This window comes from Lissotriton helveticus, chromosome 7 (genome assembly GCF_964261635.1).
Source record: "Lissotriton helveticus chromosome 7, aLisHel1.1, whole genome shotgun sequence".
NCBI lineage: Eukaryota > Metazoa > Chordata > Amphibia > Caudata > Salamandridae > Lissotriton > Lissotriton helveticus.
The window spans coordinates 31,869,426-31,891,471 of record NC_136068.1 but is presented as its reverse complement, the minus strand read 5'-3'; the positions used below and the strand labels follow the sequence as shown (position 1 = coordinate 31,891,471).

At 41.3% G+C, this 22,046-nt stretch overlaps 1 protein-coding gene across 2 annotated transcripts in view; it reads right to left on the bottom strand.

Moving 5' to 3' along the window:
* LOC144767956 (cell adhesion molecule CEACAM21-like) overlaps window positions 1–22,046 on the bottom strand; it is a 327,806-nt gene that overhangs the window by 8,394 nt on the left and 297,366 nt on the right. For both annotated transcript variants that reach the window (XM_078651307.1, XM_078651308.1), the window contains exons 7-8: window positions 20,801–20,833; window positions 17,316–17,366 (exon numbers count right to left, since the gene is read on the bottom strand). In XM_078651307.1, coding sequence (XP_078507433.1) covers window positions 17,319–17,366; window positions 20,801–20,833 — 81 coding nt within the window. In that variant the 3' untranslated portion in view covers window positions 17,316–17,318. The remainder of the gene's footprint in view (window positions 1–17,315; window positions 17,367–20,800; window positions 20,834–22,046) is intronic.

Below are 22,046 nucleotides of genomic sequence, written 5' to 3'. Positions count from 1 at the left end.
CTTCCTCAGTGAAACCGGATGTCCCGCCTGCCGTTTTTGACTTGGGCCGCCTCAGTGATCACGTTTAAGGGGCAAAACGAGGGGTAGGCTGTCTCGAGGGCAAAAACAAATGTAGAAGCGGGGTGGGAACCCGTTTGGGCTCCTATAAACAGGGTGGGCACCCATAATATAAATAATTAAAGAAGCCGGGTGGGCACCCGCAGTGGAGCAATTTCGGGGGAATCCCTACGCCCGGGATTCCTTCAGGACAAAAGTGCAGCACTCCAGGGCTCCTTTTGGAGCCAAATCTCTGCGCTCCCAGAGTGCACAAAGGTTTGCAAAGGTCCTGGGGGCAAGGAAAATGAAGCCAAATGTCCCAGAAGTCTTCCCAGGCATCAAGGGCAAGGAAGATGGGTCCCAATAAGTCCTCCAGCATCCAGGGGCAGGGCAGTGCCCAGGGAGGCAAGCCTTCCCCTGGGCCCCAGCAGCAGCACACCCCTGGTAGTTTCAAGTGCAAGACAAGAACAAAATCATGGGGTCGCAGCCCCTTCTTTTATACACAAAATCCTTTGTCTCCAAAGGTGCAGGCAAAGGGCGAACCAAATGCAACTGGTTCTGGAGCACTTTATTTTGCTCAGCCCCTCTCCCTATTCACAGGACAGGCCAGGGACATCAGACGCACCACAGGGGGTAGAGCCAGCATTGTGGTGGGAAGACCCAGCCCTATTCAGGTCCCAGGTGCAACTCCTTCCTTCCATCAACATGCAGATCTCCCCATTCACCACTGGGCAGACGCATCCTGACTCCTGGATTCAAGCACACCAGCCAGCTCCAGCCAATCACAAGCCAGACAGTCAAGTCATATTCACTGCACAGACATGCCAACTTCTAAAAGTGGCACAATTACACTAGACACATTAAATCTGAGCACATCATCGCTCAGCATTTAATCTCATGAGTTCGCACATACCAAACTCGCCCCTGCAATCCCCACACATCAGGAAGTACCATGGACAAACATATTCCCCATGCATTCCTATGGGAGGGCAGGCCACTCTCACCACACATTCACAGAGAGCGCACGCACTTTACACTGGACCACAGTGAAAAGTGCGCAGAGGCCTAAAATCACCAACACCAGGTTACAGAAACAGGCTAGGAAAATGCAAAACGTTTCAGGGTGAACCTGCCAAAAGGGCCAAGTCCAATACCACCACATACAATTCCTAGAATTAACTGCAGGACTTCACTTTATGCCTTGATGAGTTTCAAGCATTTTTTACAGGGCAAATCAGTAGCACATATATACCATCTAGGTGGACTGAAACCTGCAGATCTGTCAGACCTGGCCAAGAGACTTTGGATGTTCTGCCTAGAACAACAAAATCTCGCTCAAATTAGAATACTTAATTGGGGCAGCCAATGTCTTAGCCGACTGGAACTAAACGTTTCTGACTTTATGATATGCAGATTTTAAATCAATAATTTAAAAGTATTTTGAACCACTGACTGAGTTAAGCATCTCTTGTATTTTCGGAAGTGGATGACAATCTACTATGATGTTTTCATTTAATGATCTTAGAACTGCACAAAGTCTAAGTTCACCATTTTTCTTAGTAATCATTATTGCAGAAACCCATTCTGGTGAGTCATTAGGTTCTATTATACCATATTTACACAGTGTACATAATAGTTCTTTAAGTTCTTTTCTGACTGAAAGTAGTATTTTATGAGTCACTGATATTGCATTTTCTTTTAACCGGATGTTATGCTCAAATCCTTTTAAGCAACCAACCTGTATGGAAAAGACCTTATTATGTCTTTCCAACACCTCTTCAAGTAGCAAATCCTGATATTTCTGCTCTACATTGAGAATAAGCATATCTCCTAACAGTATGGGTTCCTTAGAGCCAGGTTTTAGCAAAATACAAGTTTACCAAGATCTTGCCACCCTAATGTGTCTCTTCCCCTTACTGCACATACATTTTTATTTTTATACAGCGTCCTTTGAGTTCCAAAATGTCATTAAAGTATCCTAGCATTTCAATGTCAAATTCTCCAAATGCTTTTAAATTGACATCTGACTCCATCAATTTCACATTCTTCTACAATCGATAAAATATATGATCAGGCTAACTTGAAATTGGAGAACCTGAATCTGCCACTATGGATAATTCTACTTTCTCATGTGTACTACTCCTAAATTACCTTGTTTTGAGTCAACAGTAAGTAGAATGTTTGAACATATTTCCTCATCAAAATCATCTACTGTATTCACTTTTGCCAACTTGCCAGGTATTTATACAAAGGTCCACAAAATGACCCACTTTTTTTCACATACATATTTTTCCAATAGCTCGACACCCTGAATGATTTCCTAAGTTTTTGTTTAAGCCACATCTATAACATTTAAAATCGTTTTTTTTTACAAAGAAGTTCTTTGACTTTTGTTTCTTCTGTACAGTCAGATTTTTTCTACTTTTTAGACTGTTTTCATTTCATGGATGACACAGACCAAAAGTCTTCCATGCATTCTTTAGAATAGTAGTGAAATACAAACTGATCTCTCAAATATATATCCATCATGTCTCCACATGGACTCTTCAATAATTTCTTGTTCCTGTTGTTTTCTCCACTTTAACATTTGGTATTTCAATAAATAGATTTTACGTCCTTTTTACTGCCTTGTCATATTCATTTAAAGCTGCAAATTGACCTGGAGCTGCTTCAATCTCTGGCAGGTTATCAAAAATGTCTTGACCTGCCATACCCAACTTGCCCTACTACATACAAGCTTTTTTTTCGTTCAGGATCAAACTTTTGCCATCAATATCAATTCAATAATTTTCAAATGACTTGTGCCCATTTTTCCATCTCATTACTGGTTTCGCTGGTGACTGAAAAAATAGCGGTGGTTGATTGAAAATATGGAATTTGCCTTGCTGACCAATAACTTGTAGAGGAGTGCTATAATACCAATAATAATAGACCACATTCTACACTATAAATGTAAGCAAAATACATTGTAACACTAGTTTTCAGATTGCTGTTGTAGACTACACTGAATTAAAGCGTGCCAATCACTGTTTTCATTGGCACTATAAATCATGCAGTATAGTTAAACCTTTGTGATACTGGGCCAGATGTAGGTAATCTCAATTTACCTATTCTTAAATACCGAATTTTACCGATTCGGTATTTAAGAATATGTAAATGGAATGTAGATCATTTTTCGGTAACAATTACCGAATCGGTAAGATTCGGTATTTACCAATTCAGTAATTGCCATTCATTCCTATGGGCCTGGAGGCCAATAGGAATGAATGGCAATTACCGAATCGGTAAATACCAATTCGGTAAAATGGGGAAAACATTCAAGGTTGTCACTTTGACACCCTGTTGCACCCCTGAATCGTGCTTGTGTGCACATGTGGTATACTAAAGACAAGTGATGCCACCGGTATTTTACTTAAAGAAAAATTATTAGCAGGGACAGATACTAGAAATTATCTATCTCGAAACATTATGAATTGTACAGAGTCAATCTATCATAATATTATAACGTTCATCTAGTGGCTATTAACCCCAACTGAAAAAAGTGACACAAACAAAAATTAAGATTAGTAACTTTCTTTTTGAAAAAAGCTTTTACATTTTTTATCATATGTACAAATCAACTATTCACACAATATTTCATCTTGTGAGAAAACAATCAGCACAATCAAATTTTCTTTTTGTTAACCCTTAATCCTCGGGTTATATATGAAGCCCAATTAGTTGTATACAAGGAAAATATTGGCAATGTCTTTTACGGCCTTAATTCCTTTTCGAACACCAAGCTATCAAGGAGCATGGGAAGCAATAATCAATGTCTTTATAGCTTCTAATTAAATTATACTCCTAGGGATTATATCCATGAAATTTCAAATTCGAAAGGGTGTCGAAATTGATGATAACTGTCGACGCGTTTCGGCCTGTCAAGCAGTTTTAGGCCTCATCAGGACAATGGGCATCAAACAATCATAATGATTTACCTAAAACAAAAACCAAAATAACATAATAAATAAATACATCCTTCTAAAAAAACGACTGTAGGCTTCACGGACACAGGCATCCGAGGGTGCCCCTACCACTACAAAGAGAGAAGGTTCCTATAGGTTCTGGTATCTTGTTCTATTTACACACCGAAAGGAAAACGTGTTCATAGTCACACCACCACCAAGTGAATCTACTCTTTTATACATACATTCAATACCAAACCTCATTCGTCCCCATGCCTACACCAATAGTGTCGTGTTAAGTCAAATGCAACTGCTAAGCGAAGCAAGATGCTACACAGCATAGTATCACAAATTTCCCAGCCCAATTCCAGCTATGGTATCAAGGAGTTAAGAATATGAATCCAACCAGGTAGACAGCGAGTGAGAATTCCTCTGTTACACACAGCCTGTGTTTGTCTGTCTATCTCGCCACACCGGTAACTCTTGAATGATCAAATAATACACCGTGGCAATGTCAGTAACTCTAAGAAACTAAAAACAAATTAATAACACCATAAATCTACAGCACCTCACAACTTCTATCCTACTCTTCCACACGCAAAAAACATCCACAAAGGGAATGCAGTCTAACTTACATGTCCCTGAGGTTCACATATACCTCCGTCGTTACTCAAGCACACTTGTTAACTTAGGGTAAAAAGGCATCAGAGCGTTAATTACTTCACCTTATTTTGAACTCGTCTTATTCTTCACGGTCCCATTGTGTTCGCCAGTCGATTTAAGACGCAAACACGCTATCCAAAGAAGCCCAAGTCTTCTATTAGTCGGTGCTCCTAAAGAATTCCTAGAAATAGGTGCCGGACTAGGACCATTCTAGCCAATGGACCCACTCTACCTAATGCGGTAAAAATAAAAAACAGACTTCATTCCAAACACTCGGCCCAAGCTAACATGGCCGCCGTCAAAATACGCTAGCCAACCACTCGTTCAGGCATTCTCAGTGCACTTTCATCTACTATTTTATATGATTAATATCAACGTGTTCAAAATAAAGTATAAATAAAAAGGGAAAGAAAATGAAAGAAATGTAAACAGAATCAATCTTCTCAAGTAACCATAAATAAAAAACTGAACAAATTCAAAACAAAGGGAATAAGGGAAAGCTTTAACCATTATCACCGTGAGATACCTAGCCCCTCTTACATTCTAAAACCTATTGTACAATGTATGATACAAATAACCAATATATATATATATCAAGTATACATCATATACAGGTACACAAAAACACATCAAAAAGGCACATTTCATAATTACATAGAATTACAAGTCTGTATTCACGCCAAAACAGATAGCACATTTCAGCCAATTAGAGACCATATCTCATCTTTATCATTAAGTCCAGTTTTAGAAGTCTGATATTTCTCAATTAGTCTGGCCTCCAGATGGTTAAGCTTAGTCTCAGTGTCTCCTTTATTTCTATTTATTACCACGCATAATACTGTCCAGTATATGTCGTTGAATGAGTGATTGTATCTCTGATAGTGACTAACCAAAGGCGCCCCTATGGTCATACACTTGATTCTTGATTTATGTTGTAGGACCCTTGTTTTCACAGTCTGAGTCGTTTGTCCAATATAAAATCGATTACATGGACACCTGATACAATATACAAGATTTTTTGAATTGCAATTGAAGAATGATCTTTGGGTGTGTGAATTTCCATTAATGTCAATCTCTTTTGAGTCCTTCGTCATCTCACATGCCACACAATTGTGGCATTTGAAATGGCCAATTATCGGGGGAAGGCCCAATAAATCCCTCGTAGTTTTAGGTACCTGTTTCACCGAGTTGGTCTTAGCTCTTACTAATTGGCTGCGAACATTAGAACCCTTCTTGAATGCAAATAGTGGTTTCGGGATATCAATTTCACCCAGCAATTTCCAATTTTCTTTATCAATTTTTTCACACTATTTGCTCTTGGATCGTAAGTTAATACACATGTCAATGGGGTTTCGCTTTTGTTTTTATCTTTAGGTACCAATAGAGTCTCTCTAGGTGTGTACCATGCTCTTTTAAGTGCCACTTTAATTAGTCTCTTAGGGTACCCTCGTGCAGTCAGTTTTTCTTTTAAATGATTGGCATGTAAAAAATACTGCTCCTTACTACTACAGTTCCTCCGAATACGGAGGAACTGTCCATAAGGTACATTTTCCTTCAAAGACCTAGGGTGGCCACTATTAAAGTGTAGTAGTGTGTTCCGGTCTGTCGGTTTGGTATGTAAACTGACAACCAATTGCCCATCCTCATGTTCAATGTACACATCTAAAAAGTTGATTTTAAAGGAGTCGCTTGATACCGTGAAATTAAACTCTTGGGTTCTATTGTTAAGCCAAGTATGGAATTCAGTCAATTGTCGAGAATCCCCATTGCAAATCATGAAGATGTCATCTATATAGCGACACCAAAAACCCACATGATGTTTAAATGTCGCCATATATCCATCTCCTTTCAAATTGACCCATCACCAAATTGGCAATTTCGGGCGAAAAACTACATCCCATCGCCACTCCTGAGGTTTGGAGGTACAATTTTTCTTTGAAATAAAAAAAGTTGTTTTTCAAACAAATCCGGGCCAATTGAACAATGAATTTCGTAGGCACTTGATGTGGGCGTGGTCTCGAGTCCAAAACAAATTCACACACACTTAGGGCATCCTCCTGAGGTATATTTGTATACAGTGATTCGATATTGAAGGTGGAGAGAAGGGCATGTATGTCTGCCACATGGCACAGTTGAAGATGCACGGATTTGCATTTTCAAAGGTATTCGTTATTTACCACCAACTTATAGTTGGTGGTAAATAACGAATCCTAAAATGGGAAAGCACTCATTTGAGTGCTCCCTACATTTCAGATTTGTTAATTTACCGATTAGGTATTTTAAGGAATCGGTAAATTACCGATTCCTTAAATTACTGATTCGGTAAATTACCGAATCTGAAATGTAGTCACCTACCTCCCAAATGCCCAATACCGGTCGGTAACGGCCGAAATTCGGTAATTTCGGCCGTTACCGACCCGTATTGGGCCACCTACATCTGGCCCATATAGTTTTTGGAATATTAATTGCCCTTCCCTCCCAAAACATAAGGAGGATAGTTTTAATTTATTAAGCAGTGAAGAACCTGATGCAATTTTCTTAACAGAAACATGGTTACACACAAGCTCAGGACCTGACATGGCTACTGCTTTACCCGACAACTATGTCATAGTCAGGAAAGATAGAACTTTTAGGAAAGGAGAAGGCATTGCATTAATTTAAAAAAAATGTTATTTCTGCAAATTTGAGGACTTTCCTATTGCTGATTGTAAGGCTGCTCTTTTTAAACTTACGTTAACTGCCCAGTTTACTATGTCTGCGGTATTGATCTATGGCCCCCAGGACCTGTTGGTCTTTGGGCGTCTTCACTCCCAGATTTGATTGCTCTGCATTTACTCAAAATGGCTAACTTTACAGCCTTGGGTGATTTAAGTCTCCACTTGGATAATAATGAATGTACTACCATCAGTGCATTGATTGCAGACTTTTGTGCAATTAATTTACTACTTTGTAATAGTGGCCCAACGCATACAGCTGGCCACTTATTGGATCCCATCTTCTCTAATCTATCTCATATTAAATTCCCACCTGCTCTTCCCTTATGTTGGTCAGATCACTTGGCTGTTAAGTTCCAATATACAGCCCCATTGAATTTGGCTCTACCGATACCTGGTATACAACCTCAGTCCAGATACTGGGGAAAATTAGACATAAAAACTTTTAATCAAACCCTGTCTAATAATGCCCCTAGCATTGATTTTATATCTTTATCATCTTCAGAAATTATTTATAATTGGATTTCTAAGGCAACTAATGATTGTCTTCCACTTTCTGTGAAAAAATTGAATAATCATCATCCCCCTGCTCCTTGGTTTACAGAACAATTAAAAGTTGAAAAAAGTAGATGTAAGGTTATGGAAAGATGTTGGAGGAAGAATTACTCCCCTGAATCTAAACTCACATATTAAACTGCCCTAAATAAATATCAAGTTTTATGTATATTAGCCCGAGCAGAGTATGTTTCCTCTACTATCTCGAGGGCTCAGAACTGCTCGCGCACTATGTTTTCTATGGTTAAGAAACTACCAGGCTCGGATACGCAGCCTAGCTCTCCTGTTTTGGATGAATTGCAATGCAATACTCTTGCTAACTTCTTCATAAATAAAGTGGAGCAAATATATTTGACTCTAGATAGAACTAGTTCAAAGACACCTATTCAGTCCACTTTTTCTTTTGAGCCTACTGTTGTTGATGAACCTCTTATAAATTTAGAGAAGTGGGCGCCTCTTAACATGAATTCTTTAAAAAAGATTTTAGCCAGAATTACTTCGGGATCTCCCTGTGATCCTCTCCTGGCTTCTGTACTCCTGCAATTAGAACAGCCATCTTTGAGAATTGTTAGGGAATTACTTAATGCCTCGCTTCAAGAGGCCATGGTGCAGCCTGAGTGGAAACATGCCATGGTCCTCCCACTGTTGAAAAAGGCAAATGCTGACCCTACCCAGCCATCCAATTTTAGGTCCATTTCTTTACTTCCTGTGTTTTCCAAAATTTTGGAAAAACATGTAAACTCACAATTGACCACACTTATTGAAGCTTCTAACTTTTTACATCCTTCTCAATCCGGCTTCAGATCGTGTTTCTCTACCGAGACAACCCTTCTTGGTGTTACCGAAATGTTAAGACAACGTTTGGATGCAGGTAAGACAGTGGCCCTTATATTATTAGACCTAAGTTCGCATTAGATACGGTTTCTCATACCGTATTAATTGAATCTTTACAATCTCCAGGCATTTCAGGATCTGCACTTGGTTGACTGTCCTCTTTTCTATCTAGGCGGACATTTCAAGTGTTTTCAACCAGGGCTTCCTCAAAGGTCTACTCCTCTCCATATGGGGTACCGCATGGATCAATTTTAAGTTCTCTGCTGTTTAATATATATGTACACCCTTTGGCAGCAATTGCAGAGGAGGCGGCGTTGTTGCATTTTTATTATGCCGACGACACCCAGCTCAATTTTTCCCTATCGGCGGAAGAAATATCTGGACCTTCAACCTTCAAGTGGGCTTGGGTAATATTGCATCTTGGATACAATCTAATCTACTCAAGCTCAATGGGGAAAAAACGGAAGTCCTTATTTTTTGGGGAAAAAAACCTATCTTTGGGGTGCCCAACACTGGCCCAAAGTAATGGGGCCTTTACCACTCCCCTCTACTCAGGTCCGTAATCTGGGATTGATTATTGACAATAAATTGTCTATGAAACAACATGCAGTAAAAACTGAAGCCACCTGCTTTACCATTTTAAAATGGTTAAAGAAAATCATCTGGATGCTCCCGATTGCTACCCAAAAGACTGTAGTCCAGGCACTTGTAACATCTCGACTGGACTATGGGAACATTCTCTTTTTGGGGGCTAATAGGGATGTGTTACGTAAGCTTCAGGTGGTACAGAATTCTGCAGCAAGACTGCTTTGCAGAGTCCCAAGAATGTCTTCTATCTCTAATGCCCTGAGCGATTTGCATTGGCTCAGAGTGGAAAATAGGACGAAATTTAAAGCTTTAAGCTTTATGTTTAAGATCAAGACTGGCATTGCGCCTAAATATCTACAAAATCTGGTACGCCCCTATCAGCCTTCCCGTCTGTTACGCTCTTCTATTCCTGTGCTCACGTTTTCAAAAGCGCGTGGTAGTTTCTGAAAATGCCTGCCACAAGCCAACCATACCAACTGCCACACATACAATTCCGGTCTCAATGACAAGCCTGAAACAGTAACATTCGCCAATCCCTGCTCTTCTGTGCAAATAGAGTAAAGTACATACATTTCATCATTAAGGCACTTTGTGAACGGAAAAAGTTGACATCGTTAGAATGCTAGAAAATACTTGCTTGCCTGAAAGCAGTATTTTTTAATGGGCCTTGGTATCCTTCTTTTAGGTCCGTGCAAAGATCGTTGCCAAATTGTAGTGTTTAAAACATACTGGAACTCCGTTGGATATTTAAATATTATGAATTTATTTATATCACACTATTACTATAAAGCCCACAAGAGGAACGCATCAAGCAGTCGAGGTTACTCTTCTTGAACAATGTTCAGTGATGTCATCAGTGATGTCATCAGTGATGTCACTGACCATGCCATGAATGATGTAATATGTGACGTCATGAGCAGTGCGTTGCGGGGGCGTGAGTTATAGTTAGTAGAACTAACTAGAACGGTGGAATTTCTAAGGTTTTGTACGAGTGAAATGTCCAGATAACTATAACACCCCTGAAACCTATGGTTTTTTCACGGAATTTCTAAGGTTTTCTAAATGCTAACTTCTAACTATAATGGGTCTGAAACCTATGGTTCGTTCAGTCAATTTTAAAGGTTTTTTAAATGCTAATTTCTAACTACAATATCCCTAAAACCTATAATGGTTTTTAAATACATTTTAAAAAGACTCTAATACTTTTTATAGTGAAAACTAACTTAACCGTAGTCCTTTATATCTTCTAATTATGGCTCCTGCTTTTATGGTATTTATTTTTTGGGCATTTCCGTCTGTATTTATCCATATTTGTTTTAATAATTTTATCTGTATTCACCCATATATATTTTGCATGTTTTCTTATACAAGCATATATATTGCTCTTTAAGGCTGTTTACTAAAAGTCTCTTATTGTTTTAACCCTTTAACTTTTAGAATGACAGACCTATTGGCCTGGTACTCATCATTAACAGCATTTAGAATCGATCAAAAAATACCCCAATTTCTGTAAAAATCTGTAAAAACGGAAAACAAGGAGACCTACTTCTAATTTAACAATGTTTTCAACTTAATTAGCAGTAATTAACATATAAGTGTTGTAAAAGTATGACGCATCACCTATAATACCTGACTTCGAACAACAGCATTCACAGTTCGATTCTCGACTCCAGCAGCATCTTAGCCCACCACTATCTCACTGTGCCAAACACCTTGCTTAATCTTCCCAACACCCCCGAGCGCCGTCACGCCCCTCCGGGGTTAGCGCTATGCTTTACAAATGCTGGCATTTTTTAAATTTAACATATTGAATGACACTAGGGGTCCACAGTTTCCCGTACCTATTCAGAATGGGCATGACTTTTAGCGGTGGTAGGGGTAGATAATTTAATAATCGTTTAAAAAAGTTCTTTAACATCAGATTTAGCCAGCTCAATTTGCCTTGAGTAGTAGTCCTTCTTTACTGCTAGCAATAGATGCTTATAGTCTGTGATGCAAATTTTATATTTTGTCTTGGCCTCTTTGTTGTAATATTTACGCCATGTCCGTTCGGCTTGTTTACACGTCAGCTTCTTGAGTTCATCTGAGTACCAAGGAGCAGTAGGTAAGGCTCGTTTGGGGATCCACTTTTTTATAGGAATTAGTGCATCATTGGCCTTAATTAGCCAATCATTATACATCTCCGTTGCCTCATCAACATTGGGAGGGGGGTTCACCAATGAGTTTAGGAGAAAATGTTCAAAGTTCGCAATGTCTAATTTAGCCCAGGCCCTAGTAGCAATCTCTTGAATAGGTTTTGTAGTGATTGGGTGAACCCAATAGTTATTCAGTTCGAACTGAATGGCACAGTGATCTGACCACGGAATCGGGAAAACTGTAATATTCCCTATGTCCTCGTTATTAGAGAAAATACCCTCCAGTGTATGGCCTTTCTCATGCGTGGAAGGCTCCACCAATTGTGTGAGGCCTCCAGCCTCCATGATTTGTTCTAACCAAATTGTGTCGGGATTAGTGGAATCTTCAAGGTAGAAATTAAAATCGTCCAACACAAAATAGGATTCTAAACTCATTTCTACTTCTAATAATGACCCCACCGAGTCTAAAAACCCACTTTTAGATCCTGGTGGGCGGTATACTAGTATGCCCCTCAGAGTTCTGCGATTGTCAGCGTAAATATTAAACGCTAAGGCATCACAACTCAGATTTGAGACAGGAACCGAGGTCAGTGTGAGAGATTCGTGGTAGATATTTGCCACTCCTCCTCCTTTTTTCATAGGCCGATCAAGGGTAAAGCATTGATACCCAGGCGGAGTAGCCTTGACCAGGTCTGGACCAGAAGAATTATCCGTCCATGTCTCTGTGAGAAAAGCCACTTTAGCTTTGGATTCCTCAAGTAATAATGCACACTCTGTGCTGTGCTTGACCAGAGATCTGGTGTTCAACAGGATACATTTTAGAGAATCCCTATCGATATCGACCAGGTTTTTATTTTCAGATATAACTTCCTGTGAAATGGGAAGATTTAAAATGGCCAGGAGGTATGTGTGACAACTACCACAAAGGGAATTATTTTTTGAATGACACACAGTGTCAGGGGACAGTTGAAAGCAGCGTACAGTATTCTTACCAGGGTCTAGGTTGAGGAGTTCCTCCCTTGAGTAGCCTTACATATTCTGGAGTTGTAAGTTGTTTGATTATGGCATAGTATATAGTTATAATACGTAGCTATTTGTCAATATTTAAATATTTATATCTAGAAAAAAGTGTTATTGCATGTTTTTGCCTTTTTTTCTGTAACTTCAGCAGCTTGTTTTCAGAAACAGACAGATTACAGCAAACATTGCTCCTTTTCTGGCTCCTTTGAGCTTATATATTGTGACTTTCTATATTAGAATATTAACACTGTACTTTGCTTCAGAGGTGTTGGTGACCCGTAGGTGCAAACCCTAAACATTTACAATTAACGTCAACACCTTCCAGTTGTTAGTCTGTTTTCCCCTAGGGATCATATACTGTTAATATGTATATTATAATGTGAACAGTCATGTTGATCTCAAAGGAGTTCATTACCCGTCGCCACAAAGAGTAAAGATATATAAGCAACGTCACCAGCTTCTGGATTTTAGTCTGTTCCCCCCTTTTGATCATATACTGTGAATATATATGTTATAAGTTTCACAGTATAATGATCTCAGAGGAGTTTATGACCTGTTGCCACGAAGATCAAACTTTGACGTCCCGGAGAAAAAAAGCTCTCAAAATAATTACTGCTCGAAAGTATTTCGCTATTGATCTTCTGTTCTATTCATAACTTTATTTTCCTTTTCTTTTTACTGTAACAATAGTGGCATTTGTTATATTGTAATAGACTGTCCTATTGTTACAGAAGAGGAGTTGCAGATTTGTCAGCGCATTCTGTAATACAGCTTATGGAACATTATAACGTACTTGATCAGATATTTTTTCAGGGAGCATATTTTACAAAATTGAGGTCGAAAAAAATATAGCTATCCTACATACTTTGTTACTTTAAATATTTAATAAACCCTACATTTCTGAACACTTTTACAAATTATAGCAGAAAAAAAGGAGGGTGTGGCCACGCTTAACTGATATTTTATAAATTAAATTTTTATTTGTCACCCCTTTGATATATACAGCATCAGTTTGCGAAGAAAGTTTATTTGTAATTGCTAAATAAAAACTGTTTGAAACCTAGACTGAAATTTTTGCTGTGCAACTACACCTCCCCATCAGAAAAGTAAACACCACATTATAAGTAAATAGTGCTCCTGTGAAGTATCCCACCCGCAAACTTGATAAAAAGAAGACAGCAAAACAATCTGTTATTTTTCCACAGTGATTTGTACACCCCACGGTAGTTATATAAATGGTCCTTAAAATATATCAAAAACAAATTTTACCTTCACAATCCCTGTCCACCACCATGTGACCACTGTACAGAGTTAATAATTTTCCCACCCTTCCCTCTTCTACTTTTTTTTCCCGTACTCCTTTGGAAGTGCGTCACAAAATGGCTGACAACAGTGAACCGTTCCCACCCAATAAGGAGCAAACTTGTACTCGGAACACTTTAGCCAATAAAATGTCCATGTTGTTCCCCAGAGGAGGAGGGAATGGCTGCCAACACTTCTACTTTTAATGCTTTACAGCCAATGAACATTAAGATTGAGAAGGTCCCGCTTAGAAGACATTACCCAATTAAATGTCCCTAATACTCAGCGGAGAGGGAAGGAATCGCTGACAACACTTCTACTTTCAATGGTTTACAGCCAATCAACATTAAGTCCTCCTTGAGCACATCAGCCAATCAGATGGGCCTCCTACTCCGCGGAGGATAAGTGAATAGCTGGCAACACTTCTACTTTCAATAGTTCGCAACCAATCAACATTAAGCTCTGGAAGCTCCTCCTTAAAAAACAACAGTCAATCAGATATCCCTCCTACTCCGCGGAGGGGAAATGAATGGCTGGCAATACTTCTACTTTCAATAGTTCACATTATATTAAAGGAAGGCCGCAATAAGGCGCATTGTTGTTTTCCCGATAAAATGTCCATAGCCTACTGAACCCCCCTCCCAACATGAGTGAAGCCCCGGGGCTGCAGGCCCCCACTATTATTTTTTAGGAAATGCCCCCTGGGACCTAGCCCACCCAGGGGCCTCATTAAAATAATACGCGGGAACCCTGCATTATAAGTAAACATTATTCCATCAAGGTCGCCACCCACCCAGACGACACCCTAAACACCGCCGAACACCTGCACTTCCGGATCCACACCGACCCCAACACCACCCTCAGAGGAACACTCATCTACAGATCACCCGGACCCCGAGCTCAATTCAGCGACTACATTGCCGGCCTCGCCTGCACCCACGCACTCGCCTCCATGGAATACATCCTCCTCGGGGACTTGAATTTCCACCTCGAGAACAACAACAACGCCAACTCCGCCACCCTGATCGACAACCTCGGCAACCTCAGCCTCAGACAACTCTTCACCGCACCCACCCATGCCGCTGGCCACACACTGGACCCCATCTTCTCCACAGGCGCCCATGTCGCCTTCCACCACACCACCGAACTCCACTGAACCGACCACCACTGCATCCATTTCACCTTCAACAAACCAACCACACACCACCGCACCCAACAGCTGCCTTGCCGCTGCTGGAGCAAAGTCACCGAAGACCAGCTGATCATCGCCCTCGCCCAAAACCCACCCACGACCCCACCAACCCAGACACCACAGCCGGCAACCTCAAACAGTGGATCAATGACTGCGCCAACACCCTCTCCATGCCAGCAAGAGAGCCTCCCTCTCATTTGTCTAAACAGATCAACGCCGTCTCCTATTCCTGCTACAACATCCTCTGCAGGATCTACAAGTGGATCCGGACCGAAACAAGAAGAACGGTGACACAGGCCCTTGTCAGCAGCAGACTGGACTATGGCAACGCTCTCTATGCAGGAATCCCAGCCAAACACCTACAACGACTACAATGCATCCAAAACGCCTCCGCCCGACTAATCGTCAACCTCCCCCACCGCAGGCACATCACCCCCCACGTGAGAGACCAACACTGGCTCACCGTCGACAAGAGGATCACCTTCAAGCTCCTCACCCATGCCACGCACACCAAGCACTCCACAACGCTGGACCAGCCTACCTGAACAGCAGACTCAGCTTCTACACCCCGACCCGCCAGCTCCGCTCTGCCAGCCTCGCCCTCGCCGCTGTCCCCCGCATCCAACGAACAACCTCCGGCGGCAGATCCTTCTCCTACCTCGCCACCAAGACCTGGAACACGCTCCTTACCCACCTACAGCACACCCAAGACCTGCTCGCCTTCATAAGACTCCTCAAGACCTGGCTCTTCGAGCAGTAGCGGCACTCCCTCCCCTCAGCGCCTTGAGACCCTCACGGGTAAGTAGCGCGCCTTAGAAGTACTCTGATTGATTGATTGATTCCGCATTATATTAAAGAAGGCCAAAATAGGACGCGTTGTTGATTTCCCAGTATAATTTCCACAGCCTACTAAAGCCCCCTCCCAATACGAGTGAAGCCCCTGGGCTGCGGGCCCCCGCTATTATTATTTAATTAATACCCCCGGGACCTAGCCTACCCAGGGGCCTCAATAAAATAAAATGCGGGAACCCGCGACCACAGCGCGAATTGCGCCGTGATTTTTTATTTATTTTTTAATTATTTGTTTTGACCCTGGGGGATTCTTCTGGGGCCCTCTGAGCAGGCCTAGGGGTAAGAGTGTTTCTACCCTGCCCCCTTCTCTTGTTTTATATCTTTGTTTCTCAGCTTTCTGGTGGCTCGCTTCTACCGAGTCACAAGATGTCTGCCAACACTTCCTGGTTTGGAGTGTTGGCAGCCAATCACAGTGAAGCTCGTGCTCGGGACTTAGGCTCCTCCCAGATATCGAAATTTTTATTTTTCTAATTTCTCAGCAACTACTGAACTGTTTTACACCATTTAAAAAAGGTCGCTTTCTGATCTAAGCACTTCCTGTTTGCCAAATATGGGGTAACTCCGTTCAGTAGTTTCGGCTGTAACCTTGCCCAAAGTTTCTTATGGGAAATTGATTTTTTGACTCATATTTTTTGATTCTCAAAAACTACTGAACGGATTTACACCATTTAAGAAAAAGGTCACTTTCTGAACCAAGCTCTACCTTTTTCCCAAATTTGGGGGTAATTCCGTTCAGCAGTTCGGGCTGTAGCCCGTCGCAAAATGTCCTATGGAAATTAACATGGGGGAAAACGCATTTTGCAACCCCCCTTTTTTCTCAGCCCCCACTTGACAAATCACCCCATCGGGATAGGAGCTGACCTGGATAGACTTTTGTTTGGGAGAATTTTGCGAAGATTCGTCAAACAATGCCAAAGTTATTAGCAAATCAAAAAATGCTTTTCCTATGGAAACTAGGTTCTAACTATAACTACATACTGGCGACCACCAGTAGAGAGAGAGAGAGAGAGAGAGAGAGAGTGTGAGTGTGAGTGTGTGTGTGAGTGGCCCTCATGATGAGACCCTTAGTCAGACCTTCACTAGGTCTTAATGAATGCCTCAAGCCTTCTCTGTCACAGACCTCACTCAGAGGCACACGGACCTCACTCAGAGGCGTGGCAGAGCTGTAAATCAATTACAAATATGCAGAGTGAAGGGTTCCTGCATCTTTGTTTAAAAAATCGAAATCAAAAGTTTATTATAATAAAACAAAAACAAATTGGCAAGTTTGACAAAAACAACGTTGTCCCTTCTTCGACAAAGCTTCACTACAACCACATCACCAAAGAATGCATTGAAGGCCGCAGTGATCTCCTGACAGGATGGCGGCCACCTTGCCCGGTCAGAGAGTCTAATTGACCCACAGAGATCTCCTTTAATATATTAACCAGACTTCGCTTAAGATAAAGAAATACTAATAAATTGGAATCGAATATATAACCGTTTATCTTTTTAGCTGGTCGTATGTTGCTCGGTCTCCATGTTCCAGTTCCTGGAAACAAATAAATCAAGCATTAGAAAAAAAAAGACTTTAGTAGGTTCTTTTAGTTCTAGAACAGCATCAAGGTGTGTCGTTTATAGAAGAGGGTACAGTCTGGCGTTAGTTTGGCACAGCTTGTAAGGGCTATACCCACCAGAAATTGGTGGATAGCTCACTCACCTTCTTCGTGTTTCCCTGTCTCATGTAGAGGCGCGAACGCAAAAACATCTGTCGGCTCAGCTGTCATAACCTAGAGAGCCACAGACTCCATGGATTTGGGGCAAGCAATGTCCCCTACGCCAGGAGCATATCAAGGAGGCCCTGGTGCAAGCAAGGAAAATGCCCCCTTGGACTGCTGTCAGGGTAGTAAAATACAGCATTGTCAAGGATCAATGAACCTCTCAGGGGCTCTGGGCCTTGGTGCCACGGTACCTGATGCATCAGTGGTAGCCACACCCCCTGCCCTATGCATTTGTGAGAAACCCCCAGTTTGTCAGGAACATTCAAGCTTTTGTTTTACACAATTTAAAAAGAAACACCTGACACGATGACACGACAGACAAGCCCGCATTGAGCAGCGACTATGGTGCTCACTAGCCATCCGTTGGGTGGACACATACTCTATCAGCATTCTGAAAATGTGAGGACCATGAATTATTAGGGTTATCATTTTATCTGCTGACGTCTGCAGAACATGAGTTTGAATTCAGCAAAGTCTACAATTTATCCTTCCTACACCCATAATTAAGAGCAAATACTTATACTGACAGCTACTATGACACAGGGAAGTGCATCCTGGAGAATTCTATTAACATTAATATTAATGCTAAATATTATTATTGTTAAAACAAAGAGATTCTATCAATGTGTAGTGATTTAATTTTTTATATTTATTTTTTGTGGGTGGTGAAATAATAAACTCTCTCTTAGGGTGGTAAAGATGAGAGCACAATGTGCTTTTTAAAATACCCCTCACACACTAAAAAAATCCAATAGTGTCATGCTTCATCATTGGGGTCTTCCCGTCCCTCTACGGGGCGGGGCGTGCTACGACCTGGCGAACTACGCGGGAGCACTAGTATGGTGACTAGTATGGTGACAAGGCTATGTGACAGTGCAAAGTGGGTGGCTGACCCAATCCCCGATACAATGGGTCTACCCGGTGGGTTCTCAAGGTCCTTGTGAATCTTTGGTAAGATATATAAGTAAGGGGTTCTAGGGTTCTTTTGACACAGAAACTCCCCTTCTTTATTTGTGATCCAGTCCCCACTTTTCATACCCTTTTTTTTAAAACAATGATAGATCACTTACTGTGATCCAGTAACATAATCTGGGCACAAGCCCGACAGTAACTGACAGTCTTTTCATAGACTGACAGACCTTCTTCTGCGAACCTGTAACACAATCTGGGCCCAAAACCCCCCCGAACCATCTAGAGGGGCCACCAGGACTTCACAACAGCCCGTTTTTGTATTTCAAGGGGTCCAGTGTGATTTAACAAACAGAATCAACACAAATGCCCGTTTAATAGAATTTAACATTGAGAACGGATGAGCCTAGATGATGAGATCACGTTTGTTCCTTTAAAATAATGTTCGGGCTGAAAGCTTGTTGATAACTTAGTAGACACGGAAGACAGACTTCCGTTCAAACACACCCTTGTTCCATCCCAGGCGGCCATCTTAGGTCAGCACGCCAGTCTTGCAAACAGACCTCTAACGCGACACCGGCGCTCAGTGGAGCTTATATGATCACACTACCCCAGACGCGATCATTCTTCAGAGCGGCAATATGGTTAGAAGTAAGGCAATATGATTATGCGGACAATGTGAGTAAAAGACTTTGTCAAAGGTCTCTAAACACTTGGCATTGGAGACGGGGGCTCATATGTTTGTTATGTGTGTTTGTGCGACGCTAAGGGCGTGGTTTCTCTTTTTCAGAGTGCCGCGTTGAATACCTACCGATTGTCAGCTCATGGGGCATACCACATATACCAAAGCAGTATGTATCGCTAACTATCCAATTACATGGATGTGCCTTTTTGAATATTTTAATGATTATTTCTAAAACCATTACTGGCATAAAAAGAGTCGGGTTCCTCGTTTTTAACCCTGTGGAGTGTCGTTGTGTGCATTGAGTTATGAATGTGTGTGTGTTGAGATGAAACCAGTCCTAATTACATGGGGCAACAAAATGTTCGGGCAAAATACGAACATTCAGGGGATGGCAGATTGAACCATCACTCTGTCCATAAAGTCTTAAGTATATTCTTTATAAAACGGGCAAATGATAAGTCGGACTTGTGGCGCTAAGAATTATGTGTGCCTAAAGACAAATTACAGCTACAATTGTCATAATTTGTGCTTTTCTCTCCCTTTTTTTTTCCTCATTTATTTTACAGAGACCATAATCAGGTCATCTTTTTGAAATTTTTGCTTCACTGGGGCCAGCTCATGCCCTGAAGCTAAAACTAACAGTGAATTTTTACTGCTAGTTTTTAGGACAATAGGCTTACCACATTTAGCAACTGAGCTCTATTCTAGTAGGGGCCATTAGAAGGTCCTGATGAGTAGGCAGTAGGGGACTGCTTACGAAACATGTAGACCAGGTTGTAGCTAATTGCTCTACCTCAAAACCCCCTTCTTAACGTCCCCAGCTAGGGAAGTGAATAAATTGTTTTTTTCCACTAGCCAGAGGATTTTTAGCTTTTTTAAATTCCCACACATAACTAGGTCCCTACACTTCACTGACACCACCCACTTTGCACTGTCACATAGCCTTGTCACCATACTAGTGCTCCCGCGTAGTTCGCCAGGTCGTAGCACGCCCCGCCCCGTAGAGGGACGGGAAGACCCCAATGATGAAGCATGACACTATTGGATTTTTTTAGTGTGTGAGGGGTATTTTAAAAAGCACATTGTGCTCTCATCTTTACCACCCTAAGAGAGAGTTTATTATTTCACCACCCACAAAAAATAAATATAAAAAATTAAATCACTACACATTGATAGAATCTCTTTGTTTGTGCATATCGGTTTGGAGGGTGATTCTGTCAATACCTCTTCACTTCCTCTATTGTTTTGGTATTATTATTGTTATTCATATTATTAATAATTTATTATTATTACTACAAATAAGTTCTTTGTGAATCCTGTTGGTTAGTTTGCATCAGTTCTTGATGCACGCTCTGCTGATGTTCTCCTCCCTGAGACTCCTCATCTTCCTCCATAACCATCAAAGTTGAGGACCAAGAACATCTGCCCTAGCTCTATTGCCTGTTTCTTTGTCCCCCAGGCAGACAAGTCTCCACCTCACAGGAAGTGTGTCTCCACTTCCTGTGCCAGGGATCTGCTTCCTGTCTTTTAAGGTGAAATACAATAATGACTCGAAGGCTTACGTCTTGGGATCTCACAAGGTCTGACCCTTGTACTGTGTTATGTACTTACCATGTACACTGAGTTTGCAGCTAAGCCTGGATTCTGCAGAAGAGAGAAGGAAAAGACTTAGCACATGTAACACTTATAAAACAGAGGAGAGTATCTGACATCAATAGAGCATCCTGTCCTGGAGGTCCTTTGGCTGGAAGGATAGCACAGGAAAGGATTGTGTAGTGGGATAAACACTCAGCTTTGAATACTTTTGAAGAGTAATTATTTAAGTTTTGTAGGGGAGTAATGAAAGGCCCTTCAGCCTGCAATGATCTCTGCAGTCTTCTGTGCTACCACAGAACACTCCACGCATCACAAGAGGCTGCATTCTATATTAGAAACCGTCACATCAACTGACATTGCTCAAAAACTGGTGTGCAAATCACCCTGAAGGTACCACCTGCAATGTAAATATGCCAGTATTCCATGTAGACCGCCGAAGCTTTCAGCCATACACAATGGATTTTCCTCTAACAGGTGTGTATTAGATTATTTTTACAATGGCCACCGAATAGGTCAAACTTTGTCCCTGCTCGCAGTAACGCTTGCGCCTACAACACATCCCCCTTACTTATATATAATGATTAGAATAACAATATAACCTAATATTGAGGAAAAATAGAACTAAACAAAAACATTCTAAAATAACAAACAAAATACTTTCAGCTCTACCCAAAAACGAAATACGTTCATCACTATTCACACTCCTTCACTCAAATCAAAACCAGTAACTTCACTTAAAATCATGCAAAATTAATCCTACTCCATTGTCTCCACAATGTAATCCTTCAACCAACCAGGAGGCTTTCTTTGTCCACCACACTAGAGTTAGCCTCCACCATATCATTAGTGCCCACACCTACACTGGAATCAGGCTCTTCGGCTACACCACCATCCCCTAAAATTTGTTCCGAGCCATCACCGGGTGAAGCTTACGGGAAACATCCTTTACCACGCGGATTTTACTCCGCAAGGCTTTTACAACGCTTCCATTACAACGCAAGTCGTAACCACGACTTGCGCTGGAGGGCGCTAGAGGATTAAGAATAGTATATTTACTATTCCAACACCTTCCCTAGTGTCCACGGGGACTGGTGTTAGAATAGTAAATGATACTATTCTCAATCCGCGCCCCCGCCGCAAGTCGTGGTAACGACTTGCGTTGTAAGGGACGTGTTGTAAAAGCACGCGTTGTGATGGTACGCTTACTAATCATGGTAGCTGAGTCCTCTAGCCAATTGAAGTCCTTTTCCAGAATAACTTC